A 23,142-nucleotide genomic window follows, 5' to 3' on the forward strand; every position below is an offset into this window, starting at 1 on the left:
ATTCAAAAATATACAACTAATAATAGCCAAACAATAAGAAAAACATTTTGAAGAATGCGGTCTGAACTTTTCTTCTTGTGTGTGTAATACAAAACTGATTTACAGACGAAAATAATTATATACAGTTTGCATATTACAATTATTGACCTCCATAATTTACAATGAATATAGGGCAACATTTAAAGTAACGTAGAAGCAGGGGAGTTCCTAAAGAATGTGGAGCCCGGGTGCAAATTGCAATTTGGTGCCACCTTTAAAATTTTCTTCATATAAGTTTCAGGTTTTCAGGTGCCTCTTGAATATTGCCACCCAGGTGCAGTGTACCCCTATCACCCTTGGGAAGGGCCGCCCCTGTGTAGAAGAGCATGAAAACACTTATTAAAATAATTCATACAAAAGTTATGAATTATTAAAATAATTCATAACTTTTGTATGGATTTGGTTAATTTTCTGTGATACTAAAGAATTAGTATTACATAATCATGAGTTAGGAGTAGTGAATTCACAAAGAATTAACTACTACTAACTTGTGCTATGAGTGCACATTTAATCAGTTTTCTTTATACAACCAAAAGCACATACAATGTGATTGATACACAATGAAATGCACTGAATATGAGAGGAAAAAGGAGAATTAATGTGCTTCTGAGGAAAAATACTTTTACACTGGACGACAAAAAAAAAAAAAAAATAAATAAATAAATAGCAAACAAAAAAACTCCCTATTATTTTTAAGGCATTCACAATGAATGCATGTTGAAGTGAGTGGTCCTTTAGGCACTAGGATCACAACTTGTGATTGTTTCTTCTCCAATGGAGCCTTTATCTCATAGCTATTCCCAACCTCGTATTGTCTGGCATTACAAGAATGGAAAATGCAATGACCTGCAGGTTTTCTTTTCTTCTTTTCCTTGGTCGGATTACTGTTTCAAAACTTCTGATGTCAACGTTTGCTCAGATCGTGTCAGTGAAATTATTCTTGTAGGAATGAAATCCTTTATTCCACACTCCATTTTAAAATCTCGTCCTTTATCTAAACCTTGGTTTTCCAATAAATGTGCTAATGCTGTTCAAGAGAAGAACGTTGCATATTGTAATTGGCTTGTTTCTAATTCTTCAGTTTCATTTTCTACCTATACCAAAGCTCGCAATTATTGTAAAGCAGTTATTAATCAGTCTAAACTAGAGTTTGAACAGGCTAAGAGTAGAAAACTTGCTTCTTGCCCTAATGGTAGCCGAATATTCTGGTCTCTTGCCAAAGCTATTGGCCGCAACTTTTGCCCATCTCCGCTCCCACCTCTGTCCAAACCAGATGGTTCTGTTGTCACTTCAGCCAAGGATAAAGCTGACCTGCTAGCATCCCATTTTTCTTCGAATTCATATATTAATGATCTTGGTAAAATACCTCCCACCATTCCCAACACACTCCATTCAATGCCTCCTGTGGTCTTCCGTCAAAAGGATGTCAGAAGGATAGTGACGAATCTTGATGCTAACAAAGCTCCAGGTCCTGATGGTATTTCTTCACTTGTTCTCAAAACCTGTGCTCCTGAACTTACTCCTGTTCTTTACTGACTTTTTTCACTTTCTTATTCCAAAGGTGTTTCTCCTTCTGCTTGGAAATTTTCTCATATCCAGCCAGTTCCTAAAAAGGGTGACAAATCCCTCCCATCCAATTATCGTCCCATTGCAATTACTTCTACACTTTCTAAAGTAATGGAGAAATCAATTAACCGCCAACTCTTAAACTACCTAGAAACCTTCCGTCTGATCAACGATCGCCAGTATGGATTCCGTCAGTGTCGATCCACTGGTGATATTCTGGCTTATGTTACCATTTATGGACTAATTCAATGGAAAGGTTCGGTGAAACACAAGTAGTTGCTCTTGACATCTCAAAGGCTTTTGATCGTGTTTGGCATAAAGGTCTTCTAAACAAGCTTCCATCTTATGGTTTGCCAACTGTTTTTAGTAATTGGTTATCCAGTTTTCTCTCTGATCGCTCACTGAGGGTGATGGTAGATGGCTCTCTGTCTTCTAACTTCTCCACTAATGCCGGTGTCCCCCAAGGTTCAGTTCTTTCCCCCACTCTTTTCCTCTTGTATATCAATGACCTTCTTCCATTGACTGGAAATCCTATCCATAGTTTTGCCAATGATAGCACATTGCATTCCATTTTCCATTTTGAGAAAACTTGTCCTGCTCAATCAGCTTCAACTTCTCGAATATCTGCTACCAATTCCTTAAATGCCGATCTCCAGTGGGGCAAAGACAACTTAGTTAATTTCAATCCTTCTAAAACTCAGTCTTGTCTTATATCTTGCAAAAAGGATTCTTCTACTTCTCTTTAGTGACACTCCAACTTCTAGGCAAAATGATATATCTCCTTTGGGGATTACCATGACTTCTAATCTCTCTTGGCATAAGCACATTACAAATATTGCTTCCTCTGCATCTAAAAAACTTGGTTTTCTCTTTCACTCTCGGCGTTCCTTTTCTTCCAAACAGCTGTTCACTCTGTACAAATCACAAATCTGCCCTACCATGGAATATTGTTCCCACATCTGGGGTGGTACCCCCCAAAACTTCTTTCAGGCTTCTAGATTCCATTCAGAAGAGGGCAATTAGGTTATTTAATGACTCATCTCTAACAGAGTCTCTCCACTCGCTGTCTCATAGATGTACTGTTTCTGCTGTATGCCTTTTCTACAGATACTTCCATGGGCACTGTTCTTCTGAATTGGCTTCTATAATTCCTGCTCTCTCTTTCAAAACAGTCCGAACACATGCCGCCACCAACCAATATCCATTTACTGTGCAACTTCAAACTCACAGAACTAACTTTTCATCTTCCTTGTTTATTCATTCAACTGCCATTTTCTGGAACAACCTTTCTTCATACATATTTCCTGAAAATTACAGTCTACAGAAGTTCAAGTCTAATGTCAACATATATCCTCTTTCGCCTTCTCAACCTCCAACCCAAGAATGGTACTAAGTACTATAGCTTCTACCTCTAGTGTTTGGGGTTTTATAAAAAAAAAAAAAAAAAATGCACAGGCTTTCCAAATTTCCACATAATAAAGATCACTCAATTTGTTTTTGCTACCATAATAGTCATGCAGCTTGAGGTAGATGAGCTGTACATACCTAGTGAAGAGGAGAGAGGGCATCCATATTTCAGAATATTATTTGTTGTTTAATACTAGACACATTTCTCTTTTAGTACTATCTGTTATTCACCAAACTTTGTAACGTGCTCACACTGCTCTTGCAAAATGCATAAGAACTTATGACCAAGTTTGATGTTACTATAAAAACAGTCATGAGAGAGAGAGAGAGAGAGAGAGAGAGAGAGAGAGAGAGAGAGAGAGAGAGGGAGAGGGAGGAAGAGTAAATGCCCATGGAAAAGTGCATTTTAAATTAAACAGTTGTGAAATTTTACATTGGTCATCTAGAATAAATCTTTTTTCTTTTTTTTTTTCTGTGTGCATAAGTCATTATTTATGGAAAAGATTAACTATGGAATGATTAATGACAGGTGTTCTCATGCAATATTGTTACTTTACCAAGCCACGTTAAAAGACAAAAATTTTATCACATACTTCCATGTTTGTGATGGACAATTCTAATGTACAGCAAATTGATGTTTTTTATACTTTATTTATATTAATGTGCTGTTGGCAATCTTTTCCTTTCAAGCAGCTTCATTGGCTGCTCTTTTCTGTATACAGTGACTTATTTATTGGTTAAAAAAAATTTCCTACCATTAAGGCAAAATGTGATCAAATACTTATTTTATTATTTTTTTTCCTGCTGTGCTCATACAGTGGACAATTTGTCTCTTCACATAAACAGCTGTATTAAAGTAATGCCAAAATTTTCCAGCTCATATATTCTCCATGCCCATCTTAAGTAGCTGTAATTTGCAAGAGAAATGGTTCCTAAATCATGAAGTTCTTTTAACATTCAGATCATGTACATAGAACTGAATGACTATTATTGCAGAAAAAATTACACTTAAATCTTTGCTATTATGTGTAAGAAACTGAAATTCTTAAAAGAAACTGAATTTATCCACTGTACTATTGTTATCTTTCTCAGAGTGACAATTTACATATTAAGCAATTAAGATTCACAAACATCTACACAATGAAATGTCTGTGAGGTACCCATAGGCCAATATTTTTTTTTTTTTTTTTGCTTTCCATGATTTTTAGGATTATTAAAATGGTGTATAATTAAAAAATTGTCAAAAACACTTTTATATTATTTATTGTAATAGTTATACATACAGGTACATATAATTAATTTTATTAATTATTAATAAGAAAAGTGAAATATAAATTCAAGATAAAATTACAAAAGTACAATTATAGTAAAATACAAATATAATTCCAGTAACAACAAAAATTATAATATTTTATTTTTATGGTATTTAATGAGAGATCTGATATTGTTTATTTTTATCAGTGAATCGATATCTGGATCAATATTTGTGGTAGCAATGCACAGAGTATTTTTGAAATTTACATCAGACATTCCATTAATTCAATAACATATATAACAAATAGCAGGCCATTTATTATATATATTTTGAAAATGACTGCAGGCCAGATTACACACATTTGGGGACCGGAGGTTGCCCACCCCTGTTTTAATTGAAAGAACTGCAAAATTTTGAACAGCATAACACGATTTTACTAAATTGACTAACGCTGATATGTACTGACCTTGTTCGAACATTTCAAATCTGTTTAAATCAAAGCAAACATATTTTGGACCCTTGAACTTGAAATGAATAAATGAGAATATACTACATACAACAGTCAGCAGCTTTGTATATTTATTTTTAATTTTTTTGTGGGGAGGGGGACACCTAAGGGATATAGCAAGACTACTAAAGAAACAACCGCAAAGGTGTTGTTCTGCATCTGACAGGGGTTCTTGTGCAATTATGCTGTGTAAATCATAAAATTTCGTTTCAAAAACTGGTCTAGTAAAATTGAATCTATATTTAGGAAGGTAGAGTAAGTTTCAGTCAATAACTTTGAACAAAAAATTTTTGTGCAAAGATTATTTTTGCCCTACTTCTGTCAGGTGTAGCATAAACACTGATGGGCTAAGAAGATTTTCATAAGTGAAAGACAGGTAACATATGACCATTTAAATTTCTTACCCAACCTTGTTTGTTTTTGTAATATAATTTGAAAAAAAAAAAAAAAAAAAAAAAAAAAGAAGTATTTTTATTGAGCTATATCACTGTAATAACATTAAGTACAAATACAATATTTGTCATTAAGTTATGTTTTACATTTCCTCTCATAACAAAATGCAGTTTTCCATCTCAATATTCATCTATTTGTTTATTGTATCTCAGGGACTCACATCTGATGAGTATGGGCTTGGCACACCCAGGGTCCTGAGCTGGATATCACCATTCTTTTATTTCTTGGTGATTTCCTTCTAATTTTGACACTCTCTCTCTCTCTCTCTCTCTCTCTCTCTCTCAGGGTAACTTGGGAATTTTTTTTTTTTTGGCTGGTGCAGCATAAGCTTCGGGCTTCCTTGCACCATGTAGCTACTGATAATAATAATAATAATAATAATAAAAATAATGGGTTTTAAGGCTATTATTATTTTGAATTATGTCATAGTGATTTAAAATGGTGAGGGCAGCCCCGAAGAATGGAGTGCTTCTGGCTATATTCAATTTACTTTAACAAAACATTCCTCTGCACAAATTACTCGAATATCCACTATGCTTATCTTCATCAAAATACAGAATTTTAAAAAGGGCATATCTCTCTAAATTATTAGCCATAATTTCTGACTTTCCTTGGCATAAGCATACTGAAAATATTTCTTCCTCCACATCTAAAAAAAGCTAAGCTTCCTCCTACACTCTCAGCTTTACTTCTCCTGTAATGAGTTGCAAATGCTGTACAAATCAAAATCCCCCATCTACACCATGGAATACTACATCTGCAGAAGTTACCTCAAAACCCTCGAAAATTTTGATTTTATCCAAAAGAGAGCAGTTAAGATTAAGATTAAGTTTATTAAGTTAGGGCACCCATATGAGGATAGACTACAAAAGTGTGAGTTTAAGGGCTTGGAAACAAGGCATCTGAGAAGGAAGGAGAGTTATGACCAAGGCATATAAGGAAATGGGATGAGTGGTAGAACTGAATGATGGTAGGATTTTCAAAGTGAGGTATAACCAGGGGAATAAATATGAACTACTGAAAAAACACTTCAGGAAGTTTAGATTTGGTCAGTGTGTTGCTGATTACTGTAATAAACTGGATGAGACTGATCGTCTCCTGGATGAGATTGATAGTTTGTTGATGTTTATGGGGAAAATGGATCTTCTAACAGCAGGTAGAATATGATAGCAACATAGGCTGGATGTTGATCTGAATTTATAGAGAAATTGGAAAAATACTTAAGAAAAATAGATGGAAGAAGTGAGAATAAAGAAGACATGGATTAAATTTAAAAAATTAGTTATATACAACATGATTTAATAAACTTATGAAAAATGCTTACTTATTTTAACTTTTACTGAGTGTGGGGGGCAGAATCAGTCAGGGGCAACTGTAGCTCAGTAAAACAAAAAACTTGTACACAAAAAGATAACTGCAGCTCAGTAAACGTTTTCTACAAGTATTATGGCTTTACTGGGTTGCAATTATCATTTGAGGAAGGATAATTGTAACTCGACTTAACAAATCTCTGTTATACAACTAAGGTGATAACTCAGATCAACTAATCAGAGTGATATATAGTTTGTAACTAGGCGGGGTTAGAATACATAGCCCACAACATATTATGACTAATTTCAGAAGAGTAAAGGATTCATTGAAGAAAGTAGTTGCCAAATACCCTGTGAATATCACATGTTGCTATTGGAGACTGGTCTGACCAGTTGTTTGAAGGATTTGGTAAAAGCATGAGGACATTTCATGGCTTATTATGCAAGCAATTATTCACAATAAGATTGGGTATATACACTCAATAAACAATTTATTAGGCATACCTTTATAGAATAATATAAACATCTCAGCATGACAGTAATATGCTGCTGGGTATATATATATATATATATATTCAGCTATGAAGACTGGACAGTGACTTTAAAATTAAGGATAGCATAAAAATGGGCATCATGATAAACTTTTTGTCCTCATTCTACAAATGCTCTATTCAATTAGGATCCAACAACTGTGCATGCAAACAGTAATAGTATTTGCCATATAGTAGGTGCCATTTACTAGGTGGTAGATGACTCTCATCAACCGGTGAAATACCACCACTTTGCTTATTGGAGGCTTGAAGTGGTGGAACCCATGTTTAGTCTCTAGAGCTAAGTTCCGGCCAACCCTTCCCTATCTCTTCCATCATGCAGTATGATTGATGATTTTTGAGGTTATGATGAATGTCGTGGCGAGATCCAATATTCCTTACATTTCGAGGGTACAGCTCTAAAACGGTGTTCGCAGGCCGGCCGATAGTTAGTACACCGGACTGAATCTATTGGTAACTCTCTAGGAAGCTTCCGGATCAGCTAGTGTATAATCTTGCTACCTCTACTCTGCAGATAGTGACTGGAGGGAATCCGAGTAGTGTGTATGCGGGGAGCATTGTCAAGACCACGTTATGTCAAGGATCTGGGTATATTCTTACCGTATGTAAGCCATATCCAAAAATTTCATTACTTCATACAGCATGTCCCACCATGAATTGTCAAAATAATAGAGCAAGCTTATCTGCGAAAAGATCTAAGCCTCCCAAGGACTTCCTAATTCATTTCACAAATATACGTGGTCTCAATTCTAATCTCAACGATGTCCATTTCCACTTGCAGTCTTCCAAACCCCATGTACTTTTTCTGACTGAATCTCAGTTATCAGTTGATTCAACTACTGCTCATCTCAGATGTCCAAATTATTTGCTGTATGATTCCTTTCGCCTCAAAGGTGGTACTTGTGCATATGTCCATTCTGATATTCCCTGTCAGAGACTTGGCAATTTGGAATCTCCTCTCTTTGATCTTCACTGGCTTAAAATCTCTCTACCTCATTGTGTAAAATTCATCTGTTGTCTCTACCATTCTCCCAACTCCACTAATCACTTGGAGCTCTTTGACTTCCTCTCTTTGCAACTTGACTTTCTCCAGTCCAACTTTCCTAACAATGAGGTAATTTTCCTTGGTGATTTTAACGTTCACAACTCCAGCTGGCTTCCGTTTTCTAGTCACACCGACCCAGCAGGTCGAGATGCTGAGGCTTTTGCAATTACTAATGACCTAGCACAGATTGTTCATTTACCTACAAGAATACCGGACAATCCTAATCATACAGCCAATACGCTTGATCTTTTTCTCACAAACAACCCTTCTAAGTACAAGGTTGAAGTGAGAGGTCCTTTAGGTACTTCAGATCACAACTTGGTGATTGTCTCTTCTCCAATGGAACCTTTATCTCATGGCTATTCCCAACCTCGTATTGTTTGGCATTACAAGAATGCAAAATGGGATGACCTGCGAGACTTCTTTTCTTCTTTTCCTTGGTCTGATTACTGTTTCAAAACTTCTGATGTCAACGTTTGCTCAGATCGTGTCAGTGAAATTATTCTTGCAGGAATGGAATCCTTTATCCCACACTCCACTTTAAAATCTCGTCCTTTATCTAAACTTTGGTTTTCCAATAAATGTGCTAAGGCTGTCCAAGAGAAGAACGTTGCATATCATAATTGGCTTGTTTCTAATTCTTCAGTTTCATTTTATGCCTACACCAAAGCTCGCAACAATTGTAAAGCATTTATTAATCAGTCCAAACTAGAGTTTGAACAGGCTAAGAGTAGAAAACTTGCTTCTTGCCCTAATGGTAGCCGAGCATTCTGGTCTCTTGCCAAAGCTATTGGCCGCAACTTTTGCCCATCTCTGCTCCCACCTCTGTCCAAACCAGATGGTTCTGTTGTCACTTCAGCCAAGGATAAAGCTGACCTGCTAGCATCCCATTTTTCTTCGAGCTCATGTATTAATGATCTTGGTAAAACACCTCCCACCATTCCTAACACACTCCATTCAATGCCTCCTGTGGTCTTCCGTCAAAAGGATATCAGAAGGATTTTGATGAATCTTGATGCTAAGAAAGCTCCAGGTCCTGATGGTATTTCTCCACTTGTTCTCAAAACCTGTGCTCCTGAACTTACTCCTATTCTTTGCCGCCTTTTTTCACTTTCTTATTCCAAAGGTGTTTTTCCTTCTGCTTGGAAATTTGCTCATATCCAGCCAGTTCCTAAAAAGGGTGACAAATCCCTCCCATCCAATTATCGTCCCATTGCAATTACTTCTACTCTTTCTAAAGTAATGGAGAAATCAATTAACCGCCAACTCTTAAACTACCTAGAAACCTTTAGTCTGATCAACGATCGCCAGTATGGATTCCGTCAGTGTCGATCCACTGGTAATATTCTGGCTTATGTTACCCATTTATGGACTAATTCAATGGAAAGGTTCGGTGAAACACAAGTAGTTGCTCTTGACATCTCGAAGGCTTTTGATCGTGTTTGGCATAAAGGTCTTCTAAACAAGCTTCCATCTTATGGTTTGCCAACTGTTTTTAGTAATTGGTTATCCAGTTTTCTCTCTGATCGCTCACTGAGGGTGATGGTAGATGGCTCTCTGTCTTCTAACTTCTCCACTAATGCCGGTGTCCCCCAAGGTTCAGTTCTTTCCCCCACTCTTTTCCTCTTGTATATCAATGACCTTCTTCCATTGACTGGAAATCCTATCCATAGTTTTGCCGATGATAGCACATTGCATTCAACTTTCCATTTTGAGAAACCTTGTCCAGCTCAATCAGCTTCAAGTTCTCGAAAATCTGCTGCCAATTCCTTAAATGCCGATCTTCAGGTAATTCTCCAGTGGGGCAAAGACAACTTAATTGATTTCAACCCTTCTAAAACTCAATCTTGTCTTATATCTCGCAAAAAGGATTCTTCTGCTCAGGTTCTTCTTCTTCAGGCTTCTTGATTCCATTCAGAAGAGGGCAGTTAGGTTAATTAATGATTCATCTCTAACAGAGTCTCTCCACTCGTTTTCTCATAGACGCACTGTTTCTGCTGCATGCCTCTTCTACAGATACTTCCATGGGCACTGTTCTTCTGAATTGGCTTCTATAATTCCCGCTCTCTCTTTCAAAACAGTCCGAACACGTGCCGCCACCAGCCAACATCCATTTACTGTCCAACTTCAAACCCACAGAACCAACTTTTCATCTTCCTCATTTATTCATTCAACTGCCGTTTTCTGGAACAACCTTCCTTCATATGTATTTCCTGAAAATTAGGCGCCTCCGTAGCCAGGTGGGAAGGAGCAGCAGTGCGTAGCACACGCTTCTTGATTGACCGGGGTTCGAGCCCGTCACCACCAAATACGCAGGATGCGGAAAGGTCAGAGAATGACTACCGCATATACCGGAGCAATATGGCCTTAGTTGCTAATGCTCCTAAAAACCAGATAACAAACAAACAAACAAACAAATCCTGAAAATTACAATCTACAGAAATTCAAGTCCAATATCAACAAATATCTTCTTTCGTCTTCTCAACCTCCAACCCAAGCACGGTACAAAGCACTATAGGTTATAATACTCTCGTGTTTGGGGTTCTCATAAGAAAAAAAAAAATATATATAGTGCAAGGAAGCAATTTTTTTCCAGTGGGAAAAAAAAAAAAAAAAAAAAAAAACAACCAGTAGATAAGAAAATAAAAATTATATGCTTCCCTCTGTATACAGGTAACTATCCATTAACCCCTTGAATTTATTCAAACTGTTAGTCTCAACTACCTGCGAGTCAGGTCACCTCTGAGGTGCCTAGTTGCCAAGCTCTGTAGCCCAAATAATCAGTCTTTCCTCATACAGTCATCTTTCCAGTTGTCCAATCTTGCCATTCGAGTTGCCAGTCTTTGAATCCTTTCAAGAAGCTCAATATCTTTTTTCAGATGAGGTCTCTTTACTTGAACACAGCACTGCAAATGTGGTCTTACAATTGCCTTACACAGTGGGATTATGATCTCCCTATCTCTACAGGATAACATTCGATAAATAATCGATAGGATACCATAAGCGTTCCTGGCTACATTTTTTTTTATGAAAAAAAAAAAAAAAAAAAGGTAGCTACCAACCTTTTTACACTGTTCAGAAAACTTCATATCAGCTCATATTGTAAATCCCAGATCCCTTTCCTCCTCCACAGTTTTTAATTCAACCCCACGAAGTGTATAATTTATTTGTGGGTTGCTATTTCCCAAGCGTAAGACCTTGCATTTAGCAGCATTAAAACATAGCTGCCACTTCTCTGACCATCTTTGATGTCTGTTCAAGTCATATTGAAGGAGCTCTGCTTGGCACTGATCATTAACAACTTTACCATTTATGTTGTCTGCAAATTTTGACATTACGTCTTCTACCCTTCATAATGTGTGTCACTGATGAAAATGAGAAACAACAGTTGTCCAAGAACTGATCCATGAGGGACCCCACTCCTGACATTACACCAATCTAAAGAATATCCATTAATCATAACCTCTGAAACCAATGAAAAAAAGTTGAGTTAGGGTTAAATTTGAAATATGTAATTCTACCCAGATCCGATAGCATGGAGCATATGATGAGAGCCTTGTCAATCAATTTGGGCCTGGAGAGACTATGCAAAGCTCATGGGGTAGAATTTTTCTCAGCATGGTCTGTGCTTGTTAATAGGAGAGACTGCTTCTACAGGGATGGGATACATTTAAATAGAAAGGGTGCAAGAATATTTGCTGATGCTATTGAGGCAGTGTCAGGTGGGTCGGAAAACTGGAGGTTGGATGGGGGAATTCAAAAACTAATAGATTAACAGTAGCTGCACAAAGATGTGAAAGTGATTCTTGCACTACTTCTATTGAAATGAGCAGCAGCCCGGAAAGCATGGTGCTGGGGATTGCAAGGACTGCTGGAAGCCATCATGGAACAAGTGAATACATGGACTGTGTTAGGGTAACTAAAAGTAAGAACTGGTGCATGTATACTTGCATGTACACCAATGCTAGGAGTGTAGTAAATAAATTTGATGATGCTGAAGTGCTAGTCAAGACATTAAAGGCAGATTTTGTTGGGATATCAGTGACATTATAAGGAATTCAGAATTGGAATTTGAGGTGTACAGAAAGAATAGACAGGGTATGAAGGGAGGAGGGATTATGCTGTTAGTTAGGAAACATAAAATCTAAGGCAGTGCATCCAGTTGACATGGGTGGACAGTGCAATGTTTGGGTACATATTATATTATATTATCAGTTTGGTGTGATATAAGCACTGGGAAAACAAAAATGAGAGTAGGAGTGTGCTATAGGCCTAATGACTCTGATGAGTATAATGAACTATACAGAGAAATAGAGTGGGCCAGTAAATCAGAATGTTTTATAATGGGGGATTTTAACTTCCCAGTTATTAAACTGGAATTGTGGGTGGGCCACTCACACACTAGTAAGACTTTTATGGATTTACTGGATGATTGTTTTCTACAGCAGCATTGTTTGAGAGGGACATCCAGTGGGTTGGTTGGCTGTTTGGGTTTCAATGGTGCATTAGCAACGAGGGCTATAATGCACCAAGCATCCACAGGGAGTAATACTCTTGATCTGATTATCAGCAGTGATTATTCATAAAGATCAAGGAACCACTTGGTGGCAGCGATCACAGCATACTGATGTGGGAGTTACTTAAAGATGTAACTATCATCAGGGATAAAGGGAACGATTATTGTTTTCATAAAGGAGACTATGGTAGTCTCAGACAGTTTTCAATTCTATACTGTGGGACCAACTGATGATGTTACCAATAGTAATTCTAAATGGGAAACATTCAAGAATTAATGTTGGAAGCTACTACACTTTTCATGTCAACTAGGAAATAATGTTCAAGGTTTAGGCCTAAATGGATGTCAGATGAACTAATGAGACTCATGGCAGAGAAGAAAAATGCGTTAGATGCATAAAAATTATCAGGTGACACAGAAGTAAACAGTAGACATAAACTATCATTGACTTCTTTGTGACGATGTAATCAAGTCAAAAAGGAGGTCAGACAAGCAAAGACAGATTATGAGAAACTTTCATTTGTAAATGATGCAAAGAAAAATAGAAAAGATGTATCTTTACTCATGTAAACTCTAGAAGGGATGAATCAGATTGGTCAATTTGATACTGATTGTTGGAATGTTGATGATCCTGCTCAGGTAGCAGACAAACTGAATGAGTATTTTGCATCTACATTCACGCATGAGAAGTCTGCAGGGAAGTGGAGGCCAAAAGCTTATCAAACTCTGGTAGGGTGCCAAATGATTTTGTAATAACTGAGAGAAAAGTGGAGGGAAATTGTTGAAATTGAACATAAGAAGGGCACCTGAAGTGGATGGCATCTATCCAGTTATAGTAAAGGAAGCAGCAAAGGAAGTACGCAAACCTTTTGCTATGATTATGAAAGCTTCCTTGGAATCATGACATTGATGAAGGTATATCAGGATTAATGTCCAAGTTTTCAGACGATATGAAAGTTGGTAGGGTTGTTAATGACAGTAAGGTCAGTATGCTACTGGAACTAGATCTGGAAAAGTTGAGCAGATGGGCTGAGAGGTGGCAACTGAAGTTTAACATTTACAAATGCAAAGTACTGCACATGGGTAGCAGCAACCCCAGAGTAAAGTACCAATAGTGTGGTACTACACTCAGGGCAGTAGAGAATGAAAAAGACCTTGGGATTATTGTGGCCACACAGACCACAACTTCAGTAGTGCATACAGGTCTGGAGGCCTCATTTTAGGATGGATGTAGAACTGCTGGAACAAGTACAGAGATGGGTGACGAGGTTGGTGAGTGGAACAAAGGGTTGCTCTTACCAGGAAAGGCTTAAGTTCTGCAATTTGCAGCATGTGGGACTAGGCACCTGTGAGTTGATATGATTGAGGTGTATAAGGCATTCAATGGTTTGAAGCAAGCTGAATGCTGATGGGATTCTTTCTCTCACTCAGATCCATCGGTCATTGTGGAAGTTGATAGCTTAAATAAAATCAAAGAACTGAATAAACTTTTGGAGTGAATGGATGGGTGAAATAGGAATTTTCTTGCATCATATGCTAATGATGTTAATGCTATGATCAACACATTTACTGCATTTAGAGAGAGACTTAATGCATCTAATAATAATTATTCTGTTTGGAAATCCATCACATCAGTAAAATATCAATAAGAAAAGCAAAGTAAAAAAAAAATATATCAGTCTGTTATTCATACCATTAACAGAAAACTTTTGGCCATAATGAAGACAAAAGTGTAATTACCTGTAACCAAGAATGAACAAGAGATTTATCAACTGTAAACCTCTTCCTTGTTTTCACTTGGAGCAAATTACTGATTAAATCAATTGCTGTAGAAAACACAGAAAAAAATATATTAAATATTATATAAAAATCAATAAATGTTATATACAAATCTTTAAACAATATTTAATAACCAGACATTATTTTATTTTGAAAATGGATTAAATAATAATTAATTTGTTTTCTTCAGTGACAGATTTACCAATCCTAAAATGAGACTATGTTATGAATGAGGTGGTCATTTTGAGTTTTAGTGAATTTTATATTCAGTAAATCTCTCTCTCTCTCTCACACACACACACACACACACACACAAAGTAAATGGCGCCACTGTAGCCAACTGCTGCTCCTGCCTCTGTAGGCAGGAGCAGCAGTGCGTAGCACATGCTTCTTGATTAGACCGGGGTTCGAGCCTGTGACCACCAAATACGGAGGATGCAGAAAGGGCAGGAATGACTACTGCATATCCCCAGAGCAATATGGCCTTAGTTGCTAATGCTCCTAAAAAAAAAACCAAACAAACAACAAACACACAAGTAAAATAATTGTTTGTTTGTTTGTTTGTTTGGGGGTTTATTAGATGCATTGGCATCTGTGGCCATAGTGTGCCATACGTGTGGTTAGTGTGTATGCTATTTCTTCTTGGATAGAGTTAATCACAAAAACAGTACCAGTAGATTTATTTTTAACTAGTTAAATGAGGTAGTATACATTAACCATTTTGAGAAATGTAAAAATGCTCGAGACCTTTGTTTTATTATCCAAAAGTGAAGTAAGTGTAAGAGGGTCTTCTGTTGTGGCTGGAGTAAAAAAAATTCTGGCGATCTCTTGTATATTTTGTGCATTTGACAAGGATATGTTTTACTGAAAGAACAGTGTTACAGTGATGACATTGAAGGGGTATCTCCTCTCTTAAAAGATAACCATGAGTAACATTAGCGTGACCTATTCTCAGACGAGCTAATATTACCTCTTGTTGTTTAATTGAACTGAAGCTGGAAGGCCATCATTCAAGGTTTGGCTTGATACTTCGAAGTTTATTGTTAGATTGATTTTCTCATGATAACTGCCACTGGCACATGCATTTTTCCTGGATTATTGGTCTATAGTCTTGATAAGGTACTTTCCATTTGTTGTGGGTTGGTAGGTTAGCAGATTTGATAGCACTGTCCGGTAGTTCATTTCCAGGAATTGCCATATGTCCTGGGACCCGATGTGTATATGTTTCTCTCAAGTTCTGACAAGATATGCAAAGAAGTGATTATTTCTTTCACGACTGGGTGGGTAGCGTTCATGATGTTTTTCAGTGCTTGAAGTGCATAAGTGCACTTGAAGAATCTGAGAAAATTATGCTGTTTTTAATATCAGCGGACTCAATGTAATTCAGTGCAACCTGAATTGCTATTAGTTCAGCAAAGAATATACTAAACTCACATGACAACTGATATGCTAATGTGATGTTTGGGAAAACTGCAGTGATTCCAATGTGGGCATTATTCTTTGATCCATCAGTATGTACTACGACAAAGTTGGGAAACTGGTCCACTACTGCATGGTATAGTTGAAAGAAATTTTTCCCATGTAAAGTAGATTTATTCCATTCATGAAGGTGTAAGTCGCATGTAGGTGGAGTGATGTTCCAAGGAGCAAGAAGGAATGGTAGGCGATGCGCCACATGGTAGGCTATGTGCTAAGGTTAAATTTAGTTCTTCTAAGAGCTGTTTTATTCTCATACTCAAAGGATGGTTAGGAGTAGGGCAGTTTTGGTATAACCTGCTGTGCTGTGATGCGAAAAGCATCTGCTAATTTGGGTGTTCTGGCATAGATCTAATTTTATATGCATAGCATAGTGTCAGTTTTTATCTTCTGATCGAGAGAGGTGGTTCATATGCTTCAGCATATAAACTATGTATTGGAGACATGATGTGCTCAGAGGGCATGTGTATTCCACTATGATGGATAGGGTCAAGCCAGTGAAGGACACTAGGTCTTGCTGAGCTATACACTGGTGCTCCGTAGTCAAGCTTCGATCTTATTAAGGCTCTGTTATAATCGTAACAAGGTAAGGCGATCAGCTCCCCACTTAGTTGCTGAAAGAACCAGGATGATATTTAGTTTTTGCTGACAGGATGTTCTTAGTTTTTTAATATGCTCAAAAAAAGGTAAGTTTATGGACTAATGTGATTCTTAAGAACCGTATGGTGGGGTGAACTGCTATTGGTTGGCCCTTCAGTAGTAGTTCCGGATGTGGGTGGAGTTTACATTGGCAGCAAAAATGGATGCACAAATGTTTTTTGGGGACAAAGTTGAAAGCCACTAGTTTGTGTCCATTAACTGATCTTATTTATTGCCTCTTGTAACTGTCTCTCAACAGTATTCATGTTTTTTGCATGACACAAAATGCTAAGATCATCTACAAATAGTGCTACAATAGTTTTTGGAAGTTGTTCAGGTGTTTACTGCAATTATAAAAAGTGTAGCACTGAGCACAGAGCCTTGGTGAACTTCATCTTCTTGTACGAATACTTGGGATAAGGAAGTTTTAAATCGGACCTGAAATGTGCGTTTGTACAGGAAGTTCTGTATGAAAATTGGTAGATAGCCTCAAAGTCCATGGTGAAGTAATTTGCAGAGAATGCCATACTTCCACATGGAATCATAAGCTTTTCTGATATCGAAGCAAACTGTTACATGATGTTCTGATCTGAAGAATGCATTCCGAATGGAGTTCTCTAGTCTTACAATACATCTATGGTTGATCTGTTTTGGGGAATACCAAATTGTGAAGAATATAGGAGATTAAAGTTTTCTAGGTACCACATCAGTCGACGGTTTATCATCTTTTCAAGAATTTTGCAGAGGCAACTGGTCAGAGCAATAGGTCTATAGCAAGTGGGATTTGTTGGGTCTCTTCCTGGTTTAAGGAATGCAAGGACTGTAGCATGATGCCATCATTTAGGAAATGTATCTTCTACGTAGTCTATTAAACAGATCAAGCAGTAACTGTAATGATTCAGCACTTAGTTCCTGTATCATTGAATAGCGTATATTATAAGGTCCTACTGCGCTGCATCTTGACATTGACAGAGCTCTGCGCAGTTCATGGATAGTAAACGGTAGGTTATATTGTTTATTCCCTTTTGAATAAAAGTTTAATTTTTGTTTTTCTGTATTTGTTTTAAGTCTTCTGAAGGTTGGTGTGTAATTTTCTATTGCTGATGCTTTGGAAAAAGTTTCTCCTAAGATATCGGCTATTTGAACAGGGTCAGAAATGTTCTGTCCCCTCAATTCCATGATAGGCACAGGAGTCGTCTGGTATTTGCCAGTTACTTTTCTGATTATTTTCCAAATTTTTTAAATCTTCTGAAGGTTGGTGCGTAACTTTCTATTGCTGATGCTTTGGCAAAAGTTTCCCCTAAGATATCGGCAATTTGAACAGGGTCAGAAATGTTCTGTCCCCTCCATTCCATGATAGGCACAGGAGTCGTCTGGTATTTTTCTGATTATTTTCCAAATTTTATGTGTAGGGGTTTCTTGACTGATGGTTGAAGTAAAGCGAATCCAAGCTGCCTTTTATTACTGCATCTAACATACCTTGCTCTAGCACGATTATACTGGATAAGATTAGCTGTAGTTGGACTGCAGCAAAAGGTATTCCACGCTTTATTTTGCTGTTTTTTAGCTGCATGGCATTCATTACTCCACCAGATTTTTGGGTGTATTGGCAATTTTGAAGAGGATTTCAGTATGGTTTTTTTTGCTGCATGTAATATTGTTTTTGTGACATAGTCAATCACTGCATCAGTTGGGGATTCTTGGATTATTTCTGTGTCAAATTTAGCTAGTTTTTTATAAGTCTGCCACTCTGCTTTATCAGTGAGCCACTGCAGAATTTTAGTAGGTTGATAAGAGGCCTTGTTTATTAAATCAATTAGTATGGAAAAATGATCACTATGCATTTGATCATTGTTTACTGTCCACTTTAGAGTGGTATACAGGGTTGCTGAACAGATGGACAAGTCTATTTCAGTATTAGTTCCAGAAGGAAGGTGAACATATGCTTTGATCAAAGAGGAAAACTAATTGAACAATGTTTAGATGACAACAACCTTCTTCTTCTAAATGATGGGTCACCAGCATATGTTCACTTCCTTGTTACCCCATAGTGTATGATGTCCATTTAAATCTCCCAGAATGAGGAAAGGTATGGGAGCTGGGCTATGAGACTATTTAGATAATTTTGTTGAAAGCTATAACTAGGTGGAATGTATAAAGAGCATACTGTAATGTGAATGTTAGCAGCTATTCGGATGGTTACTGCCTCAAGTGGATAATTCAGTAACACAAGTTGGTAGGAACATGTGGGTTTACCAAAACAGCTACACCATCATGTGCAGTATTTTGGTGGGTTCTGTCTTTTCTAAAGATATTATACTGAGACAGTTTTGGTGTATCTTGAGGTTTAAATATGTCTCTTGAAGGCAGAGACAAAATGGAGTATATTTAGAGGTAAGATCATATACATCATCAATATTGGCATGGAAACCATGACAATTCCACTGAATTATTGTGTTCATTATTAGTTTCTTGTTAGGCTTTCAGAACGTTTTCGTGTTGAAGTTCTCTGTTTTTCGCTCTTGTTTTTATATATTTTTGGAAAGTAAGGCTTTCCCACGTTCATGTCTTCTTCGACAAAAATTTCTAGGACACCATCATCAGCAGATTTTTCATAAATAACTATTTCCTATTGATGTCTGGAAGTTTTTATTTGTTTTTCTTTGCATTCTTCATCTGGGGGGTGAAGTTTTTGCATGGTATAGATATTGGTGTATTGACTGCTTGAGTTTGGGTTGCGCTGTACAAGATTTGATGTAATTTTAAAAAGACTCTTTTGGAGGTACTGATAATTCAGTTTGCATTGATGTTGATTGGTATCTTTTGGTGATTTGGGCATACGTAGGTCTGTTTGGATGGGTTGGCGGTAAGATGATCTGCTTTGCTTCTTGACAGGGAACATTATGGCTTTTTTTATACTTCTGAATAAGTTTTCCATTTTTCCAGCGTTCACATGTTCTAGGTGGGTGTTCTTTTTTACAGTTTGGGAATATTATTATTATTATTATTAGTATTATTATTAATAATAATAATAGCTCAAGGAAGCCTGAGGCTTATGGTGCACCAGCTAAAAAAATTTCTGAGTCACCCTGAGAGAGAGAGAGAGAGAGAGAGAGAGAGAGAGAGAGAGAAGTAGAAGGTAATCACCAAGAAAGAGAAGAATGATGATATCCAGCTCAGGACCCTGGGTGTGCCAAGTCAATACTCACCAGCCTGGGACTCACCAGATGTGAGTCCCAGGCTTTGCAGTCATGTTCTATGGAACCACATTTTTCACAAGTAGGGGTTCCCAGCAAGCTGTCTGGGAATGTCCGTACTTCTGACATTGGAAATACTGTAGCGGGTTTGAAATACAGTGGATTCCGGTTATTTGGGCCACCGGTTAATTGGCGCAGCCGTCTATTTGGGAAAAATCTTGAAAAACAGAAATCAATCAAGAAAATAGCCAGGGTTTACTTCGCTTAATTGGAACAGCATGCCGTTTAATCGGGACAGGAGACCGCAGCACTGGAGATTACCCTACGATTGTCTCCGACGGTACCACGTGGTTCAGTCGAAATTCTGGAGGTTACAACCATAAAACAATAAAAACAATTAGCAGTCACCTGTTTATTGGGATTTTCTGTTAGTGAAATCTATCATAAATGAACAGTAAACTCGATCTTACTGAATTTGCAATAATACCGACAGCTGGAATTCTGTGGGTTATTATGGTGAAATGTGTTTACACTTCCATGAAATCGTCAATCATATAAAAAAATTAATTTTCAGATCTTCTCTTCATTCCTATTTTTAAAGCTTTGTAACTCGTTACTCCGTTCCCCACTTGCACGTATCGTTTTAGTTGCAATTTGTGTGTGCCATGTTCTTTGTTATTGATTGCCTATCTTTTTACTGTTTTAAATTTTAACCCCCACCCACAAATGGCTCCTTCAGGAAGAAGCTACATGATTTTGGAAGCTCGGACATAGCGCAGTGTAGATGCGGACAAGAAGAAACTTGGGAGCACCTGCTCTATGAATGTAACATATATGAAGACCTCCGTGGCCTGCTGTTTACCAAACTATGCTCCATCCTTAGAAATCAGGAGGACATAGTGCTGCAGGAAGAAGAAAACTATAAGGCTTTCATGCTTTTCGCTCAAAATCTCTTCGCAAGGCAAAGAGCACTTCCACCACCCTGAAACAAACTTCAGACTTTGGACCACCGATGGACAGAAAGAACACAACTGGCCATTGACGACCAGCTGAGTGACTACAGCACTTGAACACAAGTGGTGGGGACAACCTACTGCAACTGAAAGACAACTGAGTCCTAACTGGATGCGACCAAACACTGGGACCTAGATGTAGTTGGCCTGTCACGTGCAGGTGACGCATCCTGGCCTCTGCCGAGACTAAGTCCACCACCACCTGGAGAGTCAAAGTGAACAACTTAGATTGCAGCCTTGCTGCCAACTAGCCAAATGGCAACCCAGATCCGACACCTTTCTGGGCCTGCTTTATCTCCTTTTCCCGGCGGGGGGACACCCCTGTCTCCTCCTCTCCCTGGAAAACCCACTTTCCCTCTGGTATGGCATGGGCATGCCCACTGAACATTTGGGGGCCACCTTCTCTATTGGTCCCTTTCTTATTTTTCTACCCTCCAGCCTTCCTTCTCCCCACCCAAATCTGTCTACCTTCACAGCACACAGCCCCACATGTCAAAATTGTAACTACACCAAAATTGCCTGTCCGACCCTTTTCGGCCAAAAATAAAACTCATCCAGCGTACAATCCATTCTTGCTCTTAAGGAAAATCTCTATGACCAAACAAAGCACCAATAGCGATTAAAGCAATGTCTTTTTTTTATTTTTATTTTATTTTTTTATAGGTCCTAGCCATTGAAATCTGAGGAAAGTAGGTGGCAGGACCTGCCAGAGTACTGATTCCTTACTGGTAACACCTGGCTAGCCTCCACGTGGCACGGTATGGGCAACGTCGGATCCCATCAGGGGCCTGATGGCCAATAAGCCAGATGAACAATGGGCTCAACAGATTACACTATACATGATCCACACACTTTAAATCTCTGGCTTGACAGGGTACTGTTACTCGATACAGAGAACACTGCGGAGATGGGAGAAATCCCAGGAGCCGCAAGACCCTCAACATACCAAATACCCACAAATGTCAGTGAACAGAAATGTCAACTAGTTCATATGTACATATTACAGTACATATTAATTATTCCGATTATCACGTATATTCTTCCGATTTTCACGTATCATTTAATTTTTTAATTGGTAAGGTAATAAAGGGTAAATTTGTGCTTAATATATCTTTACTTTTATAGCCTGTGGATAATATTCCTCCTATTTTCTCTAATTAGAATTGCTGTTTAATTGAATTAAAATTCAATTCACAAATGTGATCACAATGACCGGCACTTACTACTACACATTGTATAGTGAACGGTACTTTACTATGGTGAATTCGTCGTAACGTGTACAGTGTACAACGTGTACATTGTACAGTGAACTAATTGTAAAGGGGGGGGTACATTGTATTTTTAACTATTTACGTGAAACTTCGGATAATTGGGGCAGCCACTTAATCGGGCCAAAATGCACTAGTACCAATGTGTTCCAAATAACCGGAATGGACTGTATATGGTCTGACATTGCATATCAGATATCCAGCCTTAATGGATGTTGGACGATGCAGTGTGTTAAATGTCAAGATGAGATTTCGTGTAGGGGTCAGATTGCCATCTTTTCTCTTGACTTGAATTACTCCTTGATCTTTAAGTTCTTCTAGCATTTCCTCTTCAGATATATCCAATAAATACCAGTCTGAGATCAGTGATCTGTGGGTGTCACAGTTACTGGTAAACTTGCAAAGAGATTAATGCTCAACAGTCATTCAGAATGTTTGGCATTAGAGGCCTCGATAAGAATATCTCCTGACCGCAGTCTTTTTACAGACGTGGGAGATCCAGCTCTACTTTCTAATTCCTTTTGGACTCTGAATGGTGAGAGTTTGCCAGTTGCCTTTTCACCAGTTGAGTGAATGATCAAGAAAGTTGGAACTGGATGTGTCTCTGTCTCACTCTCAGTTTTCTGATGATTGGAAGTTCCGGCAATGGAACTATCTTTATTTTTAGATGCCTGGGGTGCATCTGGCAGCCAAGATAAGTCAGAGTTTGATTTACTCACGGCATGTTCTTTTTGGTCCTGGAGATTATCTTTTTCTCGCAGGTTACCAGCCCCGCCACGTGGAGGCAAGAGCGATGCTACCCAGTGACCCAAGTGAAGAAACGGTTAGTGTGAACTAAAAATAAAAATGGGAGTTAAAGAAAGATACTTTCCTTTCTAGGTTATATCAAATGAATATATCTATTTAATTCTAATACTGAACAGTTAACGGACTTGAGAAACTTAGGAGAAACATATTTACAGTAAAGCATACCAGATAATCACTATGAAAAGGCACTGTGGTCACTAATATCTTTTGGCACTCGGGGGCCAGTAAAATAATAAAAAATTCTAATGATAGTATGGAAAAGTGAATATTCAAAAATAATAGCTATGCAGAAAAGGAAGATTACATTAATCAC

The 23,142-nt window shown here is 37.8% G+C and overlaps 1 protein-coding gene across 1 annotated transcript in view; it reads right to left on the minus strand.

Annotated features, from left to right (window-relative positions):
* LOC150088444 (serine/threonine-protein kinase D3-like) overlaps positions 1–23,142 on the minus strand; it is a 550,939-nt gene that overhangs the window by 30,972 nt on the left and 496,825 nt on the right. The window contains exon 21 of the mRNA XM_090370161.1: positions 14,391–14,476. Coding sequence (XP_090226287.1) covers positions 14,391–14,476 — 86 coding nt within the window. The remainder of the gene's footprint in view (positions 1–14,390; positions 14,477–23,142) is intronic.

This window comes from Mastigoproctus giganteus, chromosome 3 (genome assembly GCF_048544385.1).
Source record: "Mastigoproctus giganteus isolate SK-2022 chromosome 3, ASM4854438v1, whole genome shotgun sequence".
Classification (NCBI taxonomy): Eukaryota; Metazoa; Arthropoda; class Arachnida; order Uropygi; family Thelyphonidae; genus Mastigoproctus; species Mastigoproctus giganteus.